At 38.8% G+C, this 27,733-nt stretch overlaps 1 protein-coding gene across 2 annotated transcripts in view; it reads left to right on the top strand.

The window, feature by feature from the left end:
- The window catches only part of LOC121429293 (EVI5-like protein), a 103,716-nt gene that overhangs the window by 72,878 nt on the left and 3,105 nt on the right, over positions 1 to 27,733 (top strand). For both annotated transcript variants that reach the window (XM_041626294.1, XM_041626293.1), the window contains exons 17-18: positions 21,423 to 21,518; positions 22,269 to 22,364. In XM_041626294.1, the coding sequence (XP_041482228.1) occupies positions 21,423 to 21,518; positions 22,269 to 22,364 (192 nt within the window). The remainder of the gene's footprint in view (positions 1 to 21,422; positions 21,519 to 22,268; positions 22,365 to 27,733) is intronic.

The following is a 27,733-nucleotide window of genomic DNA, read 5'->3' as shown; positions in this document are numbered from 1 at the left end:
CACCCAGGTGTAGTAGATGGGTAGGAAGAAATTCCTTTGCATGCTGGAGCACCTGATCAAGGTATCCATGCTAAAGCCGGGGTAATAGTATCCTTCAAACTATTGTATTAAGCGATATTACTATTAATGAATACAGTGATGTCACAAATCTCCTTTAATGGTTCTGATTCTTGCTTCAGAATCCTAGCCATGGCATTATTTCCCTCAGCAATTTTATCCACATTTTTCTGCACTCGAACCAGGTGAGGTATATGGGTACCTGGCAGGAATTATTTCCTAGAAAATGTTTGTGTGCTTTAATATCCAGTCAGAGTTCTTTGGATACAACTTTAGATGCAAGATGAGAACATGATATGTGCTATTCAAGTGCAGTATATATTTTTTTATAGTAAAATATGAGCTGTGATTGGCTAGATTGGTTCCACGTGACCTCCATTCAAAAAGTTACATGTATATTGTACATACAGTATGTACAATATAACTTTCGATTTTTGAAGGGTAAAACCCATGTTAAATGAATGGGGAGAATATCAATTAATGGCAATGCGCATTTAGCCAGTAAGCCCTGCGCGTCTGCATTTACCAAGCGCATGCACATTTTGGTTGGTACGTGTGCAACTCTTTATTCAGGCCATGAACAGAAGTCTGGCCATATTAAAGTGATTGGTTAACATTGGTTTGACTTTTAAAAAATCTGAGCTAGAAGGTCAGTTTGTCACCTGTGTCTAGGATATGTTACAAAAATGAAGCCCAGAAAAAATTGCGTTCGAAAATAATTATTTAGTGCTTCAAAAATTGAAATATAAAGTGACCGGAAACACCATCTTAATTTCATCCCATACGCTTATGTGTACTATTTAGGTGTCTATAAGATGCCTATTTACAAAATTGGGGTTTGCCTTGTAGTTTTAGCTTTTCATTCTCAATAATGGTTGTTTTCAGGGTTTATTAGTTCTAATACATGCACTTGTACACATGTTTCATCTTGGTTTGAGAATTTTTTAAATCGGCTCCTCACAAAGTTAAACAATACCTTTAAGGTCTTTACCACCTATGTGAGGAATGCTGACAAGGAAGTGATATATATTACGTGATGGCTTATATATTTTTGAATTTTTTGTCTATTATTAATAGAACTAGAGTTCTTTCAATGTCTTTAACTATATTTTATTAACTTGTTTAAATATGTGCCATCATTTTCATAATTTGTTGTGTATATTTTAGTGTTGACACTTTCCTTCTGTCTGATAAACTTTTGCCAATGACATATTTATTTTGTTTGCTCTACTACATAGTGTTCTAGGTTTCTTGTTGATTTTAATAAAAACTGCATACATTTTGAGCATTTATAGGGTTCAGAAGGCAATGATAATTTCAATGAAAGAACAAGAACTTCCAAGACCATGCCATGACCCAGAGAATGAACTACACAACACGTGAAGAATGGCATGTTGTGAAAAGATGTACTCAATTCAATTCGGTATCGTGAACTAGAACTACCCCCTCTTGTGTCATGACTCAGACAATGATTTCATTTTAGACATTAAGTCAGACATTTCCACTTCATGTATTGAGTACTTATATGTGTATTCCTGATCATGCAAGGTATTTTGAAATTCTTCTTCGATAACATTTGAAAATATTTTTCCCTAAGATAACCAACTTTTGGAAAGGATGTCATAATGGGCCTCAGTTGTTTTTTTTTTACCCCGTAGAAATTGAAGTGAAAAGAATCAGATTCACTCTATGTTATATCTTTGTATATTTTTATTCCTTTGTACTTGTTGTTAAATGCATATGCTGCCCTCTGTTGGAGAACTTAGTATAATTCTGTACCCTAGCTTCATCTCCTGTGACTTTGTCTAGTGAAGTGATCAACTCGATGTTCTCTTAGTTTTCATGAAATTACACATTCACTTGAACACATAAAGGTGTGTTTATTCTCTAATGTGCATGAAATTGATTTTTTTTTATTAAGAAAAGTACTTTGCTACTTAATCGTTATTACGAATGTCTTTAGTAGTGATTTTATAGTGTATTAATTGGGCCTGAATCATAAGACGACGCTGCTCAGAATGAAGCTTTATGGCTCATGCGGTGAATCGTAATTACATGTATGAATATGCATAACAGATCACCACACCAACAGATGACCAGTACACAGATTACTAATAAGATTATTCAGGAAACTATTAACAGAGTATAAACCCAAAGAGAAATAGAAAAGGAATGGGAAAGGATTTTCTGAATATTATATCCCTGAGTAGATACACAAAATCATAATAAAAAAAGTTGTTACGCTAAAACTATTAAAAAATATATATTTACTTCAATAACTCCATACATCTACTTGATTTGCTAGTTCAGCCCTCTGGACTGCCATACCCGAATAGAACTCCCAAGGATTTAAAAAGCGCGAGCGCGCCCTCTCCCGTTCAGGCTTACTACCCATGATCACCGCGCAATTAGCGTCCATCTTCCTCTTTTGCTTTCGGCAAGCCACCTGTCAAGACGTGCTCAGATAAGTCTCCTAAGAGCTCAAATCTTTTTGAGCTTTGGTATATTATTTTCGCTTATCTGTGGTGCATTCTCCCTTTTAATTTCAATCTTTCCATTTGTGTGTAAGATTGTGTTCAGAATTTACACTTGGCGTGACTTTTTAGACGTGTTTTTGGTGACACTTAAATTGTTTTTCTAACGTTTGAGTTCGCGCCGCATCGCTAGCGCGTTCGCGAGGCACCGGGCTTGGCCTGCCTACGTGGCAGCAAGCCTTCACCACCTGTCATGGTTATTGTTCTTCACGTTCAAAGCGTGGTGGCTTTTGGTGCCGTTTTTGAATTAAATTCTAGACAGCCTCTACACTTTGTTGTCGAGGGTGTTATTGTTATTTCTTTTTGCAGGTTGGGATCTTCAACTCTGTTCCTTCCTTGCTTTCTGGAATTGATTTATTAAGATTTTCGATTGATTATTCATTGATTAATTCTTCAATTCTCTTTCCTTTCTGTTCTGAATAAATTTCTTAATTGATATTTTATTCACAGGCGGATCTTAAAGCTCAATTCCTTTTTCCTTCTGTTCTGAATAAATTTCTTGATTGATATTTTATTCACAGGCGGATCTTAAAGCTCAATTCCTTTTCCTTCTGTTCTGAATAAATTTCTTGATTGATATTTTATTCACAGGTGCATCCTAAAGCTTAATTCCTTTTCCTTTCTGTTCTGAATAAAATTCTTGATTAATAATTTATTCACAGACGCTTCGGGGATTGTTTAATTCGGCTTACGCAATTATACCTGATGATTGTTTGGTTATTCAATCCCCCCTAAAAAAAAAAAAAAAAAAAATTTTTGTTCTTTACAGGTGGGGTCTCCTTCCTGTTAGAAATTTTTTTTGACCTGTCCCGGAATTGTTTTCTTCGTTCAATTCCCTCTTCCCTCCTAGTCTTATATATTTTTTTATTTCGACAGGCGGGCTCTACGATTCCCTTTGAGGATTTACTGTGTCGTTCTTCCTCTTGGAATCGTTACTAGAGACGTTCCTCCTTCCTCCTGTTCTGAATTTCTTTACCTTTCCACAGGAGGTTACTTTTTTTTTTCCTCTTGGAAATTATCGTAAAATGTCTCTGATCTGGAATTATTTGTCTCTCAATCCCTTTTCTTCCTGCTCTGAAATGCTTGTTTTTGTGTTTCTTCGCAGGTGGAAACTTCGTTCTCTTCTGAACTTGCATTCATTTTTGAATTTTTGTTTCGAATTTTTCCTTCGGGCACAAAAAAGAGAATATAGTAGGGGAACCTTGTAGGAGTTTCTTTTTTCAAAGCCTCCGACCTCCTTTTTATTTTCTTACAGGCAGATACCTAAACTATTCTTAGGTTCTTCTTCCTCCCTACCCCTCCCCTCTTGTTTTGTTCTGTTTGCTCAAACAAACTCCTTTTAGGAGGAGGGAAAGACCACTCCGGTCTCCACTTTTAATCTAAGCGAGATCTTTGTAAAAAAAAAGAAAAAGAAAAATTCTTGTTTTTCCTTTTTCAGGGTAGAGAGAGGTATCTTTGAATGGGACTAACACAGCCCCAGAGGACCTGGTGCCCTCCACGGGGACCGTCCCGATTGCAAGTTACAGAAGTCGGCCGCCTCCAGGCGAGCAGGAGGGACGCCGCGGTGAGCGCCCAGCGGCGGTGAGTATGAGGGTGCGTCGATCAGCATTCCGAATTTGCGGTCGGATGCTAAGAGAAGGAAGGCCGAGACTGTGGTGCCACGGTCTCGGACAAAGGAAAAAGTGGTAGCCAAGGCTTCCAAGCCTAAACTAGGTCCTGCCGCCGCAGCACCCATAGGGCTATGCGACCCACCGGCTACCGGGTCACCAGAAGTCCGGAGGGAGAGTGCGGTTCTCTCCCCCCGGCACAGGTCAGGATCTCTGCCGTATAAGTCGTCCTCCGTTGACAGCATCGGGAGAGATCGCCCAGCCCCTGACCGCGAGAGGCGTCACACAGACTGTAACCACAATCTGATCGTGACCACAATCTGACCCCGTCAGATTCGGGTGAAGTTTCGTTGTTGGCGGCCGCCCTGCCAGGGGCGGCAAATCGTAAGAGATCACCCGTGCCTCTTGTGCCTTCTTCTGCTCCGGCCACGCCGGCGGAGCCCGCAAAATAAGAAGAAGAAGAAGAGGTCGAAGGAGAGGTCGGCCAGCCCTGTTGCCATGGGCATTCCTCCTTCAGACCCTCTTATCGGTGGCCAGATGTTACAGTCATACATGTTATGCTGCTATATTCTGCTACCGCGAGAGGCGTCACACATCGGGCTGTGACCATAATCTGACCCCGTCAGATTCGGGTGAAGTTTCATTGTCGGCGGCCGCCCTGCCAGGGGCGGCAAATCGTAAGAAATCACCCGTGCCTCTCATGCCTTCTTCTGCCCCGGCCACGCCGGCGGAGCCCGCAGAAAGAGAAGAAGAAGAAGAGGTCGAAGGAGAGGTTGGCCAGCCCTGCTGCCATGGGCGTTCCTCCTTCAGACCCTTGTGTCGGTGGTCAGATGTTACAGCTATTCATGCTGCTACATTCTGCTACCGCGAGAGGCGTCACACATCAGACTGTGACCACAATCTGACCCCGTCAGATTCGGGTGAAGTTTCGTTGTTGACGGCCGCCCTGCCAGGGGCGGCAAATCGTAAGAAATCACCCGTGCCTCTTGTGCCTTCTTCTGCCCCGGCCACACCGGCGGAGGCCGCGAAGAAGAAGAGGTCGAAGGTGAGGTCGGCCAGCCCTGTTGCCATGGGCGTCCCTCCTTCAGACCCTTGTGTCGGTGGTCAGATGTTACAGCTATTCATGCTGCTACATTCTGCTTTCGAGTAGTGCGGGTTCACCCCACCCTCGACGTCTACTCACCCCGCTGATGCCCCTGAGCATCAAGCGAGACAAGTGGGCAATAACCACCAGACACCCGGGAAATCCTCGAGCGATTCTGTTAAATCGCCAGCCAGTGCACCGACTAATCGGGTGCCCCAAGATCGCGTGTGCTTTCCAGCATTTTCGTCGATCTCAGAGCACGTGTCCCAGCCGACACGCGGGGCCACCCCGGCGCTTACTGGACAACCCCCGGTTCAGTCCATAGAGCGAGACTCCCTTTACGAGGACAACCCCTATCCCGCGGTCGACTTTTCAGTAAGCGCTCAGGCGCTGCTTGACAAGTATCTACCTCACATCTACCCTCCGAGCGGGGGTATTGATGAAGCAAGGGAGTCCATATTTTCTCGCCCCGCCTCTTCAGGCGCTCCGAGCTCAATCGGCCGAATTGGGGGTCTCGGAGAGTGACGGGGTCGCTCTAGACGAGGCGGCTCCTACGACGAGGAAGCCGCCAGCTCCGTGGGTGTAAACCCACCCCCGCTCTGCTGCTGCCCGGAAGCGCCAGGCTCCGGCGCCGCCGTCTCGAAATTTTCAAGCCTCTCGAGGCTAGCGAGAAGGCAGAGGCAGGGGGGGGGGGCGATTATTATGCAGGTACTCCCGAATTCGCCCTCTACGTCAAGCTCACATACGGCGATGACTCCTTCAGCGGTAACTCTCTCCATTCTTCCCCCTAAGCGGGCCCGTAGATTGGAGGTATGAATCTCTTACATACCGCATGCCGCACTTCTCTCGTGAGAATGTTTGGCTGCTTTGAGAGGACAACCTATCACGTCCGCGGACCGTCCGCCCAGGCGACGGGACCGTCGCTTTTCTGGCCTGAACCTCACTTTCTATTCGAAAGTAAGGGTGCCCTGTCTTACTTAGCTCCTACCCTTGCAACGCCAGAGTCAGGGCTAGTACAGACACCCGTTCTCCAGCGATCGCCGCTGAAGAGAGGGCGACTCTGATATGAGCACCATCACCGCTCAGCGGTATGTCTCACTATCTCATAGCTCTCCGAGCTTATGAGTATGTATATCGGATCTGAATGTCACGGCGATTAAAAGTTCTCCTGTGCTTAATAATCGCTATGCCTTCACCACCCGGTGCATTATGGTTATGTTAACCTATTTGTCTCGTATTCGGGCGGCTCGTACGAACCCTGCCCGAGCTGCCATCACCGGTCGTCCCCCCGGACACCGCCGGCAGCACCCGCACCGAATACGTGGAAGGAATCAGCTTTTCATATGCTAGATATCCCTCCTGTTGACATTCACAGCTGTTCCCCGAGTCTTTCCCGGTTGGGTAAACATCATCTCGGAGGAAAGTAACCGCCGTACATCTCATGAGATTGTTGGCTATGTACGCGCGTTCAAACTTGTTTAAAGCCCCAGGATTCTCTGTCGGCATTCTATGCCTACTTTCTGGGCACACCCACCGTACCGGGTCGGCGAGTTCACACCAAACTGTACACCGCCAGACCATCGGTCGAGCTCTAACTGTCTATCTTATAGACTGCCCTCTATGTGGGTCAATCTTGCGGGCGTCTCCGCCGCTCCCTCCTTGTGCGGAGTGGTCTACGGTGGATGTCTTTACCGTGCCCGTTAGTCGAATCGGCTTCTTTCTTAGAAATTTTTTCACGGCACACTCGAGTCGCCCCGCATGCTGCTTTCATCCTCCTTCCATGCAAGGCATGTGGCCAGGGTCACCGCACGACCGAGGATGATGTAACAGTGGATGGATGTATGCTTATGCCTTCCTAACCACGATCACTACGACCCGCCTTCTCTCGGGCCGACTGTGGATGAGCCTCTCCATGTAAGTGATTTACTTCACTGGAGTTCTTCTTTTAGAAATTTAGATTCTCATCCCCCGCTGCTTAGGGCGTCATTTTTGCCGCCCCCCGCAGCTTTTTGGAGCTCCTTATCTTACCGATATCGGACTGTTCCACGCTGCCGCAACCGGCGCCGGCGGTGCTCGCTCTTACGATCACCTGAGAAACAGGCCTTGTGACTGTTTTCATAAACAACTGGTTCTCACCGCAGACTGATGGAAATTTTGTGATTACTTCCTCAAGTCTCCTTCGCTTGTTTCTTCAAGCGAGGACTTCGACACTCTTAGCCAGTTTCCGTCCCTAACTTGATAGGACAGGGCCGTTGCTACCTCATTCGATTCTGTTGGGAATGTAACGGTTGAGGTATCATATCTGGCGATGTCTGTTCGTTTAGAGCATCTCTTGATGGTCGTTTACACGTAATATCGTGACAGATTTTTTTTCGCCAGCTCCCTCTGGCGTACACTTGCTGCTGCTAGGGATTCCCCCGCCCAGCGGACAGCCATCGCAGCCTAGCCTCACGGGCTCTCTCGGCGATGGTGGCTTGAGCCAAGCCACCTCTTCCACCGCGGGCACTGCACCCTCAGATGGGTGCTTCAATCAGTATGGGAGAAAGGGGATCCTGAGTTCTCTCTCGATCACTCGGTCTAACACACTTTTGTCGTGATGTGTACCGCGCTGTATCCCTGACACGCCCGGTTGAGCTGTTTTGACCAGACTGCTCTATTCTACATAGGCAACATGTCCGCGGCATTCCTTATTAACAGGATGGCACTCAGTCGCTTTCTCGACCCTTGTCTGCCTTACGAGTGGTTTTCTTCCTAAATCCCTACTCTCCGTCGTTCCTGGTCCCCTTCGGACCGCTAGTAACTTTTTACCACAGCTCTCTATCAGAATTCTGCAGATTTCTGCCCTCACGCATTTGAGACAGATATCGAATTCTGGGCGCTTTCTCCCACGCGGAGGCTTCCCCTACAGAAATTTCCAAGCTTGCGGGAAGCGTGCGACTAGCTTGCGCAAGCTTGCGGCATGCTAGTAACTAGCATGCGGTTAGCTTAATAAGCGTGTGATATGCGTGCAGAGTAATAGTTAAGCGATCTTTTAGCGAGCAGGGACTGTTCGCTAGCATGCACTCGCTTATTAAGCGAGTGCCCTGCTAGTCGCATGCTAGTTACTAGCAAGCGGCACGCTTAAATTTCGGTAGGGGTTCTGAGATATCTCGCCTTCTCAGATTGGTCGATTGATCACTTACTGAGCCTTAAAAGCTTCAGTTTTCCGATCACGATTCTTGTTGAAATTTTCAACAAATTTCGATTCTTACGCTCTAGTCAGCAGGTGATGTTGTTCTCCTGACACTAGGCCGAGGGCCCATGATACTTAGTATTCCTGAGTATACAGGGCATTCCTCTCGAGGACATTTTTGAGGGCCGCCTTTTGGCGCTCAACTAACTCCTTCACTTCTTTCTACTTGAAGGACATTCCGTCCAGCGAGGCGAGATTTGCTGCTTCGGCGCTTAAAGCAGCTGCGGTTTTTTCCCCCTCTCCCTAAATTTCGTTGTTTTTGTTTTTTCTTTTAAATTTTCTTAGGCTTACAATTGAAAACATGCCTCCCTACGGTTTGAGTCCGTGCTGGTCTAGCAAATCAAGTAGATGTATGGAGTTATTGAAGTAAATTATGAAAATACTTACCTGATTTTCTTATTTACGAGATAACTCATACATCTACTTGATACCCTCCCACCGACCCTCCGCCTTGCGTAGCAACATGTTTCAACGTATGGGCTTGCGAAAGGTGAGGAAGATGGACGCTAATTGCGCGGTGATCATGGGTAGTAAGCCTGAACGGGAGAGGGCGCGCTCGCGCTTTTTAAATCCTTGGGAGTTCTATTCGGGTATGGCAGTCCAGAGGGCTGAACTAGCAAATCAAGTAGATGTATGAGTTATCTCGTAAATAAGAAAATCAGGTAAGTATTTTCATATTTTACAGTATTGATTGTGCCTGTGTATGAAGTTACAAGCAGCTATGGCTTTGTAATTGGCAATTGGTCATTGTTTGAGAATGTGTACCCACAGTATATTCAAACACTCTAGCTTCTCTGTAATAACTAAAATCAAAATTTGATCTTCAAAACTTACAGATAATAAAATTTTGCTCATAATATAAATCTATTAAAGAATAATTTTTCTTCTTCAAACTGGCAAAATTAGAAGTTTTAAAGTTGAAAAAAATCAATTCAATTCAAATTTTTTCAACACATCATAAAAACACATTGCAAAATTATACAAGTATTATATAAAGTGAGATAAATATAGAAATATAATGACAAAACACAAGGTATAAACATAATAAGGGGTAGCCGATAGAGGAGATTCCTTTTATAATTGCTACCCCAACAAAATCCTATAATTGAAAGTTGTAAATAAAGACAAGATAAAGAGTTTCTTTGACCCCAACTTTTTTTAAGTTTCACTGAGATTGTATAGTGTGCACATCCCATGTTTGGCTGAATGGTTTATTTCCAATTTGTCTAATACCATTTGGTCTATCATCAGTTTGTCTACTCACCACATGGTCTACTTTCATTTAGTCTAATGCCATTCTGTCTAATAACCAGTTGGTCCAATAGCCATTTAGTCCATACATGTATACCATTTGGTCTAATTAGACCAACTGGTTGTTAGTCGGAATGACATTAGACTAAATGAAGGTAGACCATGTGGTGAGTGGACGAATTGGCAATTTACTGGCTGAGCCTCTAACTTCAAACCTTGACTTCTCCTTATTCTTTGAATCTCACTGAATTTTCTCTTCAATCAATCAAAAGCTTGTGTTTCTTAGTGTCAATCAATGATGACCATCATTTTAAAGCTTTGGTGTCCTTTTACAAGCTTAATAAAATCTGAAGCTCCCCTCATAGAATTTTGGGAGACTTATTGTTGGTGTTCAGGTGGCAGGTCACAGATACATCTGACAGAGTGTACAATTTTTTTTTTTAATTTTAGCTTTTTTTTATAATATCAACCGGTAAATTCTAACCTTATATAAATTTCTGACATCAGACTATTTGAAAACCAGTTCCTGACTGGTTGGACGTGATCAGAATCTGGAATGACGAATTTCTTACATGATTGAGATTATTCCTAAATGCATGTATATATGAAGATAATTTGCTTGTCTTTCATTTTATTTGTCATAAATCCTCCTTTTGCAATACAGTTTTTCACAAGATTTCTGGGCCCTTTTACTCTATAGCATTTGATTGTAGGGCTGATATTTGTGCATGATTTCATTGGTCATTATGTTTAGCCAATCATAGAAATTGAAATATGATCAATCGCTGGTGTTTGTGTCACAGGGCCTAAGATTGATACTTCACACACTATTCATCTATGCAAAAACTCCGGTGTTGATTTAACACCAGCCCAGAATCTATATACACTGTATGTCCACACCAGAGAAGTATTGAAACAATACCAGTTTGGAATCAAACCAATGCTGTTTTAAAACTAATTGGTGTTAAACACCTATCTGGTGTTAGACCAAAACAAAATTGGTATTGTTTAACACTTCTCTGGTTTGGACATACATAGATTCCGGGATGGTGTTAAATCAACACCAGAGTTTTTGCAGTGCAGTTTCATCTTGATTTCATCTGGTGACTTCTAAATTGGATACTTTCCAAAGATGAAATAAAACCGACAGTCACGTCTGTACTCGACGTCAATTGCCGACACGATAATGTAGCCCATGTACCTGTTTTTGTGTTCCTTTTTACTTTCAAGTCCCAACAGCCGCTGTTTGCAATGTCATTAAGCATATCAGTCTTTATCTTCTTGATGCCATTATCACGCTATTGTAAATATGATTCATACTTTGAAGTTGGTGTAATTGCGATATGTGCAGGTGTCAACGTCCATGGATATAATTACTTTATTGGAAATAAAAGTCACTTTAAATCAAGATGAATTATCATGGGGACACTTAAAGGAGAAAACTAATTTGGATGTTAACAAAAGTTGCAAAACATGTTCATATTTATTCATTTGAAGCTTGATATTCAAAGATAAAAAATGAATGAGCATTTTCAAGTATTGTTGCTAAAAATATCTGTTGATTTTTCGATAAATGCTCTTTTTTGCCTGTTCAATTTTATCTTTTTTTTTTTTAATTTTACGTTGCAGTTAGTTGTCTATTTCTATGATTTATTATTACATGGAATGTGATTTACTGAGCAGTGCCTGTTGTGCAGTATACTTGTTTCCATTATTCATTTCAAAGATATTTACTTATGAATTTTCAAACAGTTTTGAACAACATCACTATCATCATGTGGAAATATTGAGTATTTGTCAATTTTTATCAAAATTTTATAAAATTACCTTCATTTTTGTAACATGAAAAGATGCCATTAATCTGAAATCAATTTTGCTTTACCGTAGACATATAATTGATATCAATTGTATGATTGATCTTATGATGCAGAACAATGGTTAAAGAAATCAATGGGGCGAGGAAGAAAAGAGAATTGTTCTGGTGATGAATAAATGATTAAGAATTCCTACAATATGAGAGGTTTTAATTGTTTTTAATCCATTTCTTTCTCTTTTTTTAGAGAGAAAAGTAAGTTTTAGAATAGCATACAGTATACACTTAATCAGTGTGAAATTTGGCAATGTTGGAGATTATTTGTTTTCATAATTTGATTTTATTGCCAAATAAAATGAAATATTGTATCATAAATCATTTTTTACAGGTCTATGTTATATGATACGTGTTCCTGATAATTTCTATAAATCTTGGGAATATTTACATGTAGAATCTACGTGTCCAAAATCAAAATGCTCCTTTGTATACTAGAATAATCCTTTAATTCCATCTTATTTTGATTTTCGTGCCGACTTCCAATCGGCACACAGTCAACCTATACAGTCTGTAAAACAAAAGAAATTAGAAGAGCATCTTAAACTGATATCCACTGATAGTGGAAGAGCCGTGGTGTAGTGGTTCTGACTCTCGCCTTGTAAACAGAGGGTCGTGTGTTCGAATCTTACCATGGTCTAGCGTCCTTTGGCAAGGCGTTAATCCACACTTTGCCACTCTCAACCCAGGTGCTAAATGGGTACCCGCTAGGATGCGAAAGATATTGTATGTTTGATTTTGCCAGCGCCATAATGTGGCTGCGATGAATGCTCCCCAGGGAGTGGAAATTGTGCACTTTTCGTGCTTGATTGAAATGAATCCAATGACCGGGGTAATAATATGCTGTAACGTGCTTTGGGCCATTCTGGGAAAAGCGCTTTATAAAAATTGGCTATTATTATTATTAGTAGTATATAAAGAACATTGAATACTGTCACCTTAATTTTAATGACCTATTGTTCACTGATAAAAGCTTTACTGCTCTTTGTTATTTTTCAACTTTTCATCTTTCTGTCTTTACTTCAAACACATCCGACACATGTAAAACACATTTTGTCAGTGCAAATGTACACAACGATAGTCGCTCCAAGTGAGTCATTTTTCCCCAGGTGCCTATATTTATTTTTCATCTGTTTGCGCCTGTGTTTTACAAGTTTGCACAAGACAAAACAACCCTCCATATTTTGATATTTTTGTATCGGTACTCCCCTCTTCAGTAATCTCTTGAATCCGAACCATGAAGTGCATAAAAATGAAGAGATCAGCAAATATCATGGACTCACGCTTTGCATTGAGGGAAATTGGCCCGATCAAAGCTCAAAAAAAGGGATTTTTATGGTTTAATGAAACCTTTGTCAGATTGTTGGCAATATACACTCAGACTAATTAATTCTGTTTTACAAAATACATTATGGGCTGTAAATTCAAAAGGTTTTCAATATTGCACCATGGTAAAAACCATGGACTATGCAGATTTGTACATAATTATGCTTATTTTATCACATACAATTGAGCACATTGTGTTGAAAGGAAAGCAAGATGATACAAGAAATCTGCATAATTCATGGTTTGTACCGTGGTACAATTCAAACCTCTTCCAAGAATACGGGCCTAGATGTGTCTTTTTATATGAACTATCAAGCTTTATCAAATCATGTGAGATGTATTCTTTTGAACAATACATTAAAGCTTCTGTATTAAGGATATGTATTTTTCATTAGTCCTGTATAAATGAATTTGTGTTTTACCCCCCCCCCCCCCGTGATTAGGTTATAAAGATATCCCTTTAATGTGTACATTTCTTTCATTATATCAGCAATAAATCATGCACATTGCAGATAGGAAGGTCTATATAAATTTGATTAACATCATATCTCTCAAATGGTCTATATAAATTTGATTAACATCATATCTCTCAAATGTCTTTGCCTAATACAGTACATTTCAATATTATAACTTGCCTATATTAAGGAATTGCTTGTTGAAACATTATACTTGGAACCTAAACAATCGTGTTCAAAAAAATACTTTGGATCACGCACAAATGAAATATGATCATAACATCTCTTTCCCTACATGTTCTGTTCAAAGTAAATATCAAACAGAGCTTACATCACCATAAATTGATAAAATGATTGTTTGAATTACTAGTAATCCAAATCTATACGATCGGCTAATAAAACTGTTCTAGAACTGACACATTTTGCATGTACCTTTCAAAATGTGACCCAGTTTTTAATTTATGGGAGAGTAAAAAAGAACCAGCTGAAACTTCATACAGCTTCAATTTTTTGATGTTTTGTTATTATTATTTCTGTTTATAGATATATATATTTGTTTTTGGCTATTGTACTTTTTCATGGAAATCCTTTCAACACTTCAAAGACCGACTGAACTAAATACAAAATCACATCTAGTCTTGCCATGATTCATCTTGTTATCTTCCTTTTTCTTTCATTCACGATTCACCATTATTTGGTGCGTCGTGGTCTCGTGGTTCTGACTCTGGTCTTTAAAACAGAGGGTCGTGGGTTCGAATCCTAGCTATGGCGTGTTTTCCTTCAGCAAAAAATATATCCACACTGTTCTGCACTCGACCCAGGTGAGGTAAATGGGTACCGGCAGGAAGTAATTCCTCAAAAAGCTTATACCCTTTTTAGACAGGCTAAAATTTCCTTAACCCCGTACTATTGGTGGGGCTAAATGGCAATTTAGCCCCACCTATAGTACGGGGTTAAGCTTAGCCCACTTTCGTTTTACACAGCGTTTTTGCAAAGTGGGCTAACCCCACCTATAGTACGGGATTATTTGGCCCTGCAAAAAAGCAGGGTTATCCCACCAATTGCGGTGCTAAGAGCAATAGTACGGAGTTAAGATCGCATGTGTAAAACGAAAGTGGGCTAAGCTTAACCCCGTACTATAGGTGGGGCTAAATGGCAATTTGGCCCCACCTATAGTACGGGGTTAAGGAAATTGTAGCGTGTGTAAAAAGTGTACGAGTGAAGCACTTGTACTACGAATGATCGACAAAAACCACTAGTCCGGGGTTAGCGAGTTTCGTGTGTAAAAAGCAAGCATTCCTTATCCGGGGTTAGCAATAACAATTTGGCATGTGTGAAAAGGAAAAAAAATAGTACGGGGTTAAGGATAGTACGGGGTTAGCGATAGTCCGGGGTTAAGAAAATCCTGTGTAAAAAGGGCATTAGAGCACCAGAATCGGTAGACTAGCTTAGCCGGGGTAATATAGGAGTGCCTTGAGCACCATAGCAAGGTGGATACGTGCGCTATACAAAGCCTATATTATTATTTATTTTTTTGTTTCCTCTCAGTCCATCTCCAGTTTTCCTCTTCAATTTGTTTATGTTCTGCTGCTACCTTGTGTCATTGTTTAGGAGCCATGTCAACCCTTTAGTTAAAATATTGAAACAATGATAGCGGCATCTTCATGGGTTATCTGAACATGTTCATGAGTGACATTGTCATGAACTTCTACTACATGAAGTTCATTAATGTCAAGTTTCTATATGATATATTTTAAATGTTTCAATATACTCAAATAGTGTTATTCATGTTTTGAATTTTCAATTCATTGAATATTAAAAGATTGCCATCATTGTATCATTTTAAATTGCTCTTACTTGTTTTCCATCTAATACACGGAACTGCACCACAATACAACTCTTCCTTGATAACTCCTTACAATCCCTTTCGCAACTTTAGGTCTGCTAGTTCATCCTTACTCACTGTACCACAATCTCATAATTCATGGGCCAGGGATCGATCATTTCTGTGCCGGGTAAAAATGGCTGAGGTAAAAATTATAGAGGCAAAAATGGCAGAGGTAATAGTGGTAGAGGTAATAATGGCAGAGGTAAAAAAAAATTACACCGAGCCATCATTTCAACATGCTTGGCCATTCCTATGGAATAAACTTCCATCATAAGACATCCGCACTATTTCTTGTCTCATCACCTTCAAAAGTTTCTCTGACAACCTGCTTATTATTCACAAAAGCTTTTTAGCAATTATTCTTCCCCCTTTTTTGAGTAGTTATCCATTTTTTTTTCTTTTCTGTGTCATGAGCATCTTTTTATAATGGACATCGGCACATTACTAATGTTCATATTGATATAATTATTATTATTACTATTATCATTATCATCAGTAGTAGTAGTAGTAGTAGTAGTAGTAGTAGTAGTAGTAGTAGTAGTAGTAGTAGTAGTAGTAGTAGTAGTAGTAGTAGTAGTAGTAGTAGTAGTAGTAGTAGTAGTAGTAGTAGTAGAAGTAGCAGTAGTAGTAGTAGTAGTAGTAGTAGTAGTAGTAGTAGTAGTAGTAGTAGTAGTAGCAGTAGCAGTAGCAGTAGCAGCAGCAGTAGCAGCAGCAGCAGCAGCGGTAGTAATAGCTTAATTCATAATATGTCATTTTCTAATTTTTATTTCATCATTATTATTTTTCTTAGGGGAAGTAGTATATAGCTTTTCAGCAAATCAAAACTACATAATTGAGTAGTATTAGCTGCCTAAAATTTAACCTATTTTAATGTAACCTTTGATACATAAATATGATACCATGTCTAAAGTCTGCCTGACCTTGCGACATTCCAATTAGGTACCTATCATCATGTAACGTTAATGGTTTTAATGGTGGTACTCGATCTCAGCTCTCATCAATTTCAAGAGCAATTAATGAGATAATGGAAATTTTGTCTACAGAGAGCTCTGCCAAAAAATCTTTAACTATACATGAACTATTGAACTATTGAGGTGTAGATGTGTATTTGTTTTCACATTTTGTTTTTACATTATGAAGAATGCATCTATTTTTCTTTGATCATGTGCCTATCATGGTTTTTGTCTCACCTGCGAAGCAAAGTGAGACTATAGGCGCCGCTTTTCCGACGGCGGCGGCGACGGCGGCGGCGGCGGCGGCGTCAACATCAAATCTTAACCTGAGGTTAAGTTTTTGAAATGACATCATAACTTAGAAAGTATATGGACCTAGTTCATGAAACTTGGCCATAAGGTTAATCAAGTATTACTGAACATCCTATTAGAGTTTCATGTCACATGACCAAGGTCAAAGGTCATTTAGGGTCAATGAACTTAGACCATGTTGGAGGAATCAACATCGAAATCTTAACCTGTGGTTAAGTTTTTGCAATGTCATCATAACTTAGAAAATATATGGACCTAGTTCATGAAACTTGGACATAAGGTTAATCAAGTATCACTGAACATCCTGCATGAGTTTCACGTCACATGACCAAGGTCAAAGGTCATTTAGGGTCAATGAACTTTGGCCGAATTGGGGATATCTGTTGAATTCCCATCATAACTTTGAAAGTTTATGGATCTGATTCATGAAACTTGGACATAATAGTAATCAAGCATCACTGAAAATTTTGTGCAAGTTTCAGGTCTCATGATTAAGGTCAAAGGTCATTAGGGTCAATGAACTTTGGCCGAATCGGGGGTATCTGTTGAATTACCATCATAACTTTGGAAGTTTATTGGGCTAGTTCATTAAACTTGGACATTAGAGTAATCAAGTATCACTGAACATCCTGTGCACGTTTCAGGTCACATGACCAAGGTCAAAGGTCAATGAACTTTGGCCGAATTGGGTGTATCTGTTGAATTACCATCATAACTTTGAAAGTTTATGGATCTGATTCATGAAACTTGTACATAAGAGTAATCAAGTATCACTGAATATCCTGTTTGAGTTTCAGGTCACATGATCATGGTCAAAGGTCATGTAAGGTCAATGAACTTTGGCCATGTTGGGGTTTTTTGGTGAATAACCATCATATCTCTAAGTTTATTGGTCTAGTTCATAAAAAGTGGACATAAGAGTAACCATGTATCACTGAACATCTTGTGCGAGTTAGAGTAGTATTCAAAGTCAGCACTGCTGCTATATTGAACCGCGTGATGCAGGTGAGACGGCCAGAGGCATTCCACTTGTTAATTAAAGCGGTGACTTTGAGATTTGATCAATTTAGGCTTTAACATGTAGTTTGATCCTGAAAGAAGAATCTTATTGATTTATACTGTAAAGATGCGCAATTCTTTCATGCAAAAAAATATAATTTTCTGTTGATTTGGAAGAAAAAGATACAGCATTTACCAGTCATCTTTTTCTGGTGCAACTGTTCATTTTCATTCATTCTCTTGTATGAATATTGTATTATTCTTTGTAACACTTCAATTGTTTTTTTTTTAAATCATAAAGTAGAAATAACTGAATTTAAAAGGATCGGATATACTGTATATTCTTCTTTTTGTTTTATTCAAGTTCAATAACATTTTTGCTTGAATGAACTGACGGTTAACACCAGGCCCAATTTTTTTAATGTAATTATCAGTTTTTAATCAATGGTAACTACCATTATAACGATCCTCAACAGCCAACAAAAAAAACCCCATGGATTCCATGAGAGATACTCTATACCATAAAACTGATAGCAATTTTGGGTACACTAGGGTCCACACTCCACATCCATGGTCAGTTGACACAGCTATAATATTTCTATACTGTAGCCATTAGGACTGTCCATTTGACTTGTAAATGTAGTCATTACAGAGCCTGTCAATATTTTGATCAAATGCCAAGCGTTATCTCGATACTTCCATAATTCACTACTAACATGTAATTAGTCAGGACTGACATGTGCCTTACACTTGACACAACACGATTTTGAAGCATGATTTTTGTTATTAAGTTGCTTGATAAAGTATTACGAGATTGGGTTTGCTCTTTCAGTGGGGTCGGCCAAATGGGTCAAGATGGTGAAAATCAAATGTTGATTTTTCTCAAGGGTTCGATTATATTTGTCAATTGGTTGTAATTACTCCTGGTGGATGTTTCATAAAGCTGTTTGTAAGTTAGGAATGACTTTACACATGTATGCCAGGGGCCAGTTGCATAAAACTTTTTACCTGAGAAAACTCATGTTGTTTTTACCGGAGGTTTTGGCCTGTGCTAAAGTCAATGGCGGAAATCAGACTAACCTTAGTTTTCAGTTTTTACCAGAGTTTTCTCAGGTAAAAAGTTTTATGCAACAGGCTTCTGGTGACCCTTTCTTGTGCTGATATAGCTGACTAGCATCTAAGAACATATTCCAGTTGTGCATAACTTTACAAGCAGCTTTATGAAATACCCTCCCTTCAGTAGGTAATCCATAGTAGTAATAATAGGTCATATACACTGCGTCCCACAAAAAATGAAATCGAGGCTTATTGATGATTTATCATAACTTAATCACAAATATAATAGACTAGTTGTAAAGCTTATAATCTCCTCTTTCATCTGAAATTACCTAGATTATTCCTCATTCATGCATGAGTGAGCAAAAACAATATGAAGAAAGGATACCAAAAACTCATTTGGCGGGGGGTAACCAAATTTCAATTAAAAAAAGTTCAGTATCTGCTCTTTTATTTGATACCTTAATCACAGAAATGGTCAAGAAGTTCAAAAGTTCTGTTCCCTTGAAACAATGCTTGTATTTCCATGATTTCATAATAGTTTAACACAGAAGCAATCGCACGGTTAACAAAAGACTTAATGCATGGCTGATCGTCAACAAAATGAGTGTCGAGTAACTCAGAATGCTAGACTGTAAAACCCTCTTTATTTTATGAAATTATTGAAATTCAAGCTTTATTTTAAATAAGCAGAACTTTGTTATTTCTTGAGCATTTTCTGTAATTGGAGTATCAAATTAAAGAGCAGGTATTGAATTTTTTAAAAAATGTTGTCCTTTTGAAACCCAGATACAGCCCACAAAGTGACTTTTTGGTATCCCCTCTTCAAATTGTTTTTGCTCACTCATGTGTGACTGAGAAATAATCTAAGTAATTTCAGATGAAAGAAGAGATTCTGAGCTTTACAATGGTAGGTCACTTGTCTATTGTATTTGTGATTAAGTTATGATGAATCTTGGTTTCGTTTTTTCTGGGACGCTCCTTATAGTGGCATCTGTCTATTCCAAGGCGCACTTTTATTGTTACCCTGACTCTAACTCAAGCCGCCTTTTCCAGCGCTGAGCATTTGAGAAATTAATCCTTAAGGATACCCATCACCTCACCTGGGTTGAATGCAGCACAGTGTTGATAAATTTCTTGCCGAAGGAAAACACGCCATGGCCCGGATTTGAACCTATGACATTGTGATCGAAAGAGGAGAGTCAGAACCTTGATACCACACCATCCTCTTAATCCATACTACTAAAAGATTTTTATGTAATATTGACTGGCCTTGAGGGGGACATCAAATATATTGCCAGCAAATGAATCATATTGGCCCGAGTCTTTAAACGAGGGCAATATGGGTCATTTAAGGGCAATATATTTGATGTTTCCCGAAGGAAGAACCAGTCAATATTGTTATTATCATCCAATCAGATATCTAGAGCAAAAATCATGATAATGGGGATATTTCTTTTAAAAATAGAGTTCTATTGTGTCATGTTAATATCGGTCTAGGCTCTGCACTTTACCATTATGACATACTTGCAAGCGCTCGGATTCAGCGTTGTCTTTATTATGACGTATATTGTTGGTGGGCGGATCCTTATGAAGCGTATCTCTTATACGCATCCACAAATTCCCAGATGTGAGACTAGGGAAAATACAAAGGTATATTTTGCGTCGTCTCTGCATGCAAAGTAAATGCGCACATTGAGACCGAGGAAAATACAAACAATATACCTACCCTTCCCGATATTCAGAAAATGTAGGGCAATACGGTTTTGTAAATGACCAGCTCAGATGTCTGATACGGGTGATAATATGTTATATTCCATAATGTGTATTATTAACCGTATCAGACATCTGAGCAGGGCAACTTTGAAACATTGTTGCCTGCTTAACACTGGGATCGAATGGCCGGTCAATAAAATTCCAATTGTTTATCCACGGGCCCAATTTATTGCCCGCTCAAGAAAGTCAATGAGAAAATGCGTGGAAATGTGGCGGGCAATAAAAGGCAGCTCTAACATCCGGGTATTCTACGCGTTGTGTACGCGTCCTTGAACCGCGCAGTGCTATACGTCATAATGGTAACGAAGTTGAGACAACGCTGCATACTGCGTCCCTAGGCCAGGGACGCGTCATTTCAATTACGTCACAATGGTAAAGTTCAGAAGCCCAGTCTGCTCTACATGAGAAACTAGATTCTCATTCTAAACATTTAAAATATCTAAATTTTAACGATTTGGCTCTAGATGTCTGATTTGGTTAATAATAGCAATATTGACTGGCCTGGGGGCGAAAGGACATATATCGCCCTCACTAAATTGATATCACCCTCGTCTACGACTCGGGCGATATAAATCTAGTTTGGGCGATATATGTCGTATCGCCCCGAGGCCAGTCAATATTGCTTTATTATTAAAGCTAAAAGATATGTCCAAAATTATAGGAAAAGGATTAATATTTTTAAAATATTAATCCTTTTCCTATAATTTTGTATCTAATAGATGTACATGTACATACACATGAACACATAATGAACAGTAATAATCTTTTTGTTTTCTACATGTGCATGTTCGTGTATTAAAGTGTATACCTATCATGCAATTTTAGTTTGTCATTATTTTGTCATGTTTTCAAACCTTATCATTTTGATTGAAAAAAAAATTGTTTTCCTCCTTTGAACAGATCACAAAGTTGCTCCTCAATATTTAAATGGCATTACTCATTTTAATCAAGTTAGAATACTGCAATTATGGAAATATATCTTTTCATCAACATTGTCCATTTGTTTGTTTGTTTTTTCTTTCCAGAGCAAAGAAGAAATGATCAACGTAAGGTTAAGAGAAGCAGAAGCCAATGCAGAGTTGATTGAACTCAGGCAACGGGTTTCAGGCCTTGATATTCGGGTATGCCAATATGCAAAGCTCAAGTCCACACCATCACAAATTTGATTTGAATGCTTAGAGAAAAAAAACAAGCATAGAGCTGAATATTTCATATAATAAGAAAGTTATGACATTTCAATATTTTGCTTATTTTTCACAAAACTGTTAAATGCACACCATGGATGATGCAAATGTGGGTGTTGATGATGTTACACACTACATAGTTCTTTTGTATTTGACTATATGACATACAGAATATTACAAATTTTGCTGATTTGACTATAATGATGTATCTTAATTGCATGACAATAGGTCACAACAATGACAGTACCAAGTATTCAAGGAGGAATCAATCTTATTTGATATATAAAGAGGAAAAAAATAACCATATTTCATATTGCCAATGTTAATAAATATTATGTGGAAGATCTGTTTAAAGAGGAAGAGGAGAAAGATTTTATGGAAAGATAGGTAGATGGGAGTGAAAGTGAAGGTACTGAATCAGATTGAAAGGCGAAAATGAAAGTTGTGTTTGAGGGGAAGAGATTTCTTTATACCTCGGTCACATTTACTGTATGGCAGCCTTACGGCAAGTCGAAAATAGGCCGTTTAAAATTTTTCTTTGTACCAGCTACATATAGTGGGGTTTGAATAAAACGGCTGTTTTCGACTCACTGTATGGCCAACGTAGAGCAAATGAGGCTGAGGTATTATTAGGCCAATGATAAGTTGTCATATTCTGTTCATGCTTCTTTATTTTTTTCTTTTCAGAATCAAGAGCTGATCACCAAGAACTCATTAATACAAGCTGAGAGTAATCACAGGGTTGAAGAACTCAAAGATAGAATCATGGAGTTAAAGAGAGAGGTCAGTGTCTTAACATGATTCAATCTTTTTAACCCTAAGAATACCGATTCAGTACCCCTCCACATTTTTTTTTTTTGGGGGGGTGATAAGTCTTTAACATTAAAACCTTGTGGGACTTTGTTTGATCACTTAAATATCTAGCACAGCTTAAGATAAAATTTGCATAACCCAGGTATGTGGTTCCAATATTAAGCCAAACAGTTTTGGGATTTAGATTAGTTTATCATATCAGAATAAACATTTGATTTTATGCATGAATTAGCTTGTTTAATCAGTTCCTTTATTTTTTGAGAATTTCATTTTCCAGTTGTGTGGATTATGCGATGGGCTACGTACTCTCATGTCATATTTTGTACCAATCGCAAGGTCAGTGGCCCAAGATAGTGGGGGGGGGGGTCTGTTTGGATTCGGGGGTATATATTTATTATGTACATGTAATATAACCATAAAACATGTTTGGTAATTATAGAAGATGATCTCCTAATGTTGAAGTTTTCATGTGGGCGTTTCCCAGAGGTCTCTTCATTTCACATCAGTTATTTTCTTTCATCTCTCCTGAACCTTTATGTTTTCATGTTAACCCATTGGCGACTGAGCCCACATATATGCGGGCCTGAGTCTAAGGAAAACACATGTTATAGCAAAATCTTTTCATGTCCGATGGGTTAAACGTGTCATGTCGACCCCCGACTTCTGTTTGATTATTTTGTGACTCGTGTTGCCAAAACCTTTTTCCTCACACCTCCGACAGTTCACCTTCTTGATCTCTGAGTATTCAAACACAAAGCTCCTATTCCCTCATGCTTACAAAACAATAAAATTGTATGTTTTCTTCATCATCATTGTTCCTGCATGTCATTTTGTATTTGTATTTATATTTTGTTGATAAAACGCAATTGTTCATGCTTGGGTTACTAATGTTTAAGAAGCTGTTTGATATCGAATGTGAAAATCACTTTAATATGAACTGACGTGGCTAACATTCCTTAACAGTACTTCTATTTACCATAGGGCTGTCCTTATAATCTTTCATTTGGTAGTATGAGAGAGGCAGTGAGTTAATTTCTGATTAAAACTTCAAAGGCATACATGTATGTTGCACAAAATAGAGAAACCGTATCTTTCCTCCCTGAAGTAGTGATCTTTTTTTGCTTAAACATCTTAAAAATACAAATCTTTCAAATATTCATTGAAAAATTACAATAGTGCAGATCTGACATTTTCACCACCTTGAATTGACTATTACTCCACTGGATTGGAGCCAGGTTGCGGGTGTACGTTAATGATGGTATCACACACATACCGAAAATCAGTTAATATGCTAAAAAAAATCTGTTACAGGAATGTAATATGTATGTTAATATCCAGTTTATCATTGCCCACCTCCCCCCCTCAAAAAAAGTGGAAAATTGATTATTTTATTCACACTTTCTCATGCAAGAGATTGTATTGTAATCGCTTGAGCCTTCTACCCAGGGAGGTCTTATCGAGGAACTGTTCACAAAATTATTATTTAGTAATGATTATTCAATATAATTATTTAATATTTTTTCATACTCTGGAATGAAAAAAATAAAGGGAAAATTCATCATGAAGGACTTTCAGAAGTTGACACATTTTCAATATGATGTTATTGATATACCACCCTGGTGAATTACTTTGAAAGTCGTCAGTTCTCTCTTGGAAACTTGGTAGCTTGCCAATTCTTTGTTGTTTTCTGGAGTTACATGAGTTTGGTATAAGGAGGTCATTTATCACCCCATGCTTGCGACCTCTTAACTACTCCCATGGGAGTGTTAATTTGATTCCAAGTAAAGCATCATGGGAGTTAAACACAAAACACAATGCATTCAAGAACAATGGATGGATCTAAAAAAATAATCTAATTTAAAGCCCACCTAAAATATTGGGTAAGAAGCAAGTAATGAGAATTACATGATCATCACCTTACATGGCAATCTTGTAATAGAAATGAGGCCATTGGTCCTTTTTTCAACGGTCAATTCTTTGAAGAAAAAAATAAATATTTTAGATACCCAGCACCCTTTTTCTGATATTTTCATTTCTGTTTAGAAAGGGCAAGTTGAGCCATTTCAATCTTGCAATAGAAATGAGGCCATTGGTTCTTTTTTCAACTGTCAATTCTTTGAAAAAAATGGAATATTTTTAGGTACCCAGTGCCCATATTCTGATATTCTGATGAATATATAACATGCACAGAGCGAGTTTGCTCATTCGGTAAAGCGTCTGCCTGTGGAACCTAAGATCTAAGATCCTGGGTTCGAGTCCATCCCAGGTGGATGACAGAAGTCAGTGTGTAGTGTGTACACGTCTCTCTTCTGTTCCATAGATGCAGGCTATGTTACAGTGGAAAACACCCTTTGAAAGGATGATAAATGGAGGCACTGTGCAGAGGAGAGTCACCAACTTTGCACGTTGAGAACCCACTGCACTATTCGTGTAAGAGTGGGGGGAAACCCTGGTGTAGTGGTCCACCTGCACTCCCCCAATCAGTTATATCGGGAGGAGAGACCTGCGGGTCACAATGATTCAGTTCAGTTTTCACCTCCGGGAGGGGGGGGAGGTGTTTACCAAAACTTAAATATGCTTTAACACCTGCCATGCGAGTGTTATTTTTATTCTTAGTAAAGCATCGTAGGTTGCCACCATGAACAATGGATGGATCCCTGGAAAAATATGATTTGAATTAAAGGGATTCAGAAAATAACCCATCGGTTGACTTCATGAAGTAATAAAGCATCTGCTTTGTTAAATGTTGATGTGGATAATTATCCAGTCATACCAATCTTTTGATGTCTTAAACATTTGATAAATGGCATTTTAGTTTCCCTGAAATCCCAAGGGACTGCTTTCACACGTTATCTCAAATTGTGTTGATATTATAGTCAGTGCTATCACTGCACGCTCTCAGACTTAAAAGAAAATCCAAATTTGATACTTAAAAAAAATGTAAGTATAACCTTTAAAAAAAGGTTAGAAAGAAATATCTTGATAAATTGTAAAATAAATATTGAATACTAATCAAATTGCTATACAATGATCGCAATCTATGTATGCATGTTTCAGTCAATCTGCCTTAGTCATATCTCATGTGGCCACAGAAATCTGTTGATCATGGGCAAAAATTGATTTAAAAGATGTAAATAACACATAGTTTTGACTTCTAGAATTATTTCACTAATGGAAATCAGCTTATGCAGATAGAGTGTAGTTAATGTCCATTTAGAAAGTACAGTTCTTGAGGCTTCATATCAGACTATTACACTGCCTTTAAAGTTTGGAGAGAACCCTTGGTTTCTCTGAAAATCACGTCATCCTGAGAAGGAGCCCCTAAACCAATTTGTGGCCTTAAACACGTTTTGCTCAAAATATTTGTATTTACCTTCCGATGAGTTTGTTGGCTAATGATTTGTTTAGGTGGTGGGGTCACGCTGGTTAAAGAGTGCAAAGATCACCTCACTCTTATTTCTCCCATGCTGTGACTCTACTAAAGGGGTGTGGGGTGAGATGGTGGGGATTTCAAGTGCATTGTTTACGTCCCAACGTAACAGGGTCACTAACTCCATTTCTCAAGGTTAGTTGTGAGAAAGGAGATGAGGTCATAGGATTGTTGATTGTTTTTCAGTTATGATTAATTGTTTTCATCAGAAAAATATGTTAGATCATTTCTGTAAGAAAAATAATGGGTGCAGTCCTTCACGTTGTACATGCAGTGATGAGAAGGTACAATCCTTCTCTTTAAGAGTATTGAGTGGCTCAGTGGTTGGGTAACTGGTAGGTTTGAGGGTCAATGCTACATGAAGTTTGATGAATTGTCACTTGGTCATATCCTATATCATCACTGTCTTATTATTGGTGATAGACAGAATGGTCAAAATGAAATTTGACCATTAAGTAAATGAAATTACAGTAAGTCCAAGTGGCTATGAATTAACCCTTACATGATGTAGCTTTTAACCTGGAGGTTGAAAAGTTCTATTAAAAAATCTCACCATGGTCATCATTTTGGTCGTCATTATCATGGTAATCATTATTATAATCATCATAACCATCTTCACCATGATCACCATCACCATCATCATCATCATCACCATTATCATCATCATCACAATCATCATAACCATCATCATCACATTATCATCATCACCATCATCATTATCATCTTAATCATCATCATCACCATCATCATTAACATTATCATCGTCTTGATCATTATTATCATCATCATTACCATCATCACCATCATCATAATGATGTGTATTTATAAAATGTAAAAAATGTAAATATGAATACCAAGTTATTTTTGAAAAATTAAACAACCTTTCCCCATAATTTTCACACAATATCACTCAGTTTGATAAGGGGATGAACAAATTCATGCAATCTATGTCATATGAACAAAAAAGTGTAATAACATTTTAAAAACATAAGCACGCATATTTTGTATTGTTAAAATAAAAATATTTCATTTTTTCAATGGAAAATAAATGAACTGAAAGTTTAAAAGAATATTGCATTGGGTTTCCCAAGTTGGCACCGCTGCCCAGGGCAGCTGTACTTTTAGCTTATTCTTGGAAGTGTTATGAATGTGTGGTTATGATCATTATTGTTCAGGTAAAAGTTTAAAACCTTGCAGTGCTTCCAGAGGAAGAGGAATTGTTTAATTGATAACGGAATATCACTTTTGATTGATTTAAAGTAAAAATCCAGGGTATTCCCTTTTGACATGTTACCATAGCTGATATTATCTAGACAAACTGCGTATATAGCCTATTGAACTGGAAAGTATACAAAATGGTAGATGGCTTAGATAGCAGTAAAATTATTATTAGTAGACAAATTGGTTGTACATGTAGGCAAACTACAATCAGACCAATCGGGATAAGACCACATGGAATGTTGACCATGTAGGTGTTGACCAAGTGGGTGTTGACCAAGTGGGTGTAGACCAAGTGGCCACTTTCTCCCTGGAGTAAGTATCATTGCCTTAACTCCACTGTACATTTCATTCCCGAATGCCAGGGTGGAGGGAAAACCCCAAATGTGGTTTCCGTCATGTCTTATTGTTTGTGGAGAAAAACAAGGTAATCATGTAAACCATGTTTGGTCACATATGCCACCTTTACACTATAACCCATCGTATGATATTAACAGTCAAAACATCACAGTAGGAAATATGTTAGGTCATGTGATCATTAAGAACCGCTGCTAGGTTTTAGGTGGTGCATGTTATTCACATTTATTCCTGTTTTTAAAGAAAACAAAGCAACTCAATCAAGGGCAGTGCAAGATTATTTTGATATCAATTTTTTTTTTTCGATTTAATTTCAGCCTGGGGTTAATGTACA

Source organism: Lytechinus variegatus, chromosome 15 (genome assembly GCF_018143015.1).
Source record: "Lytechinus variegatus isolate NC3 chromosome 15, Lvar_3.0, whole genome shotgun sequence".
Lineage (NCBI taxonomy): Eukaryota > Metazoa > Echinodermata > Echinoidea > Temnopleuroida > Toxopneustidae > Lytechinus > Lytechinus variegatus.
This window is presented reverse-complemented; position numbering and strand designations above follow the sequence as displayed.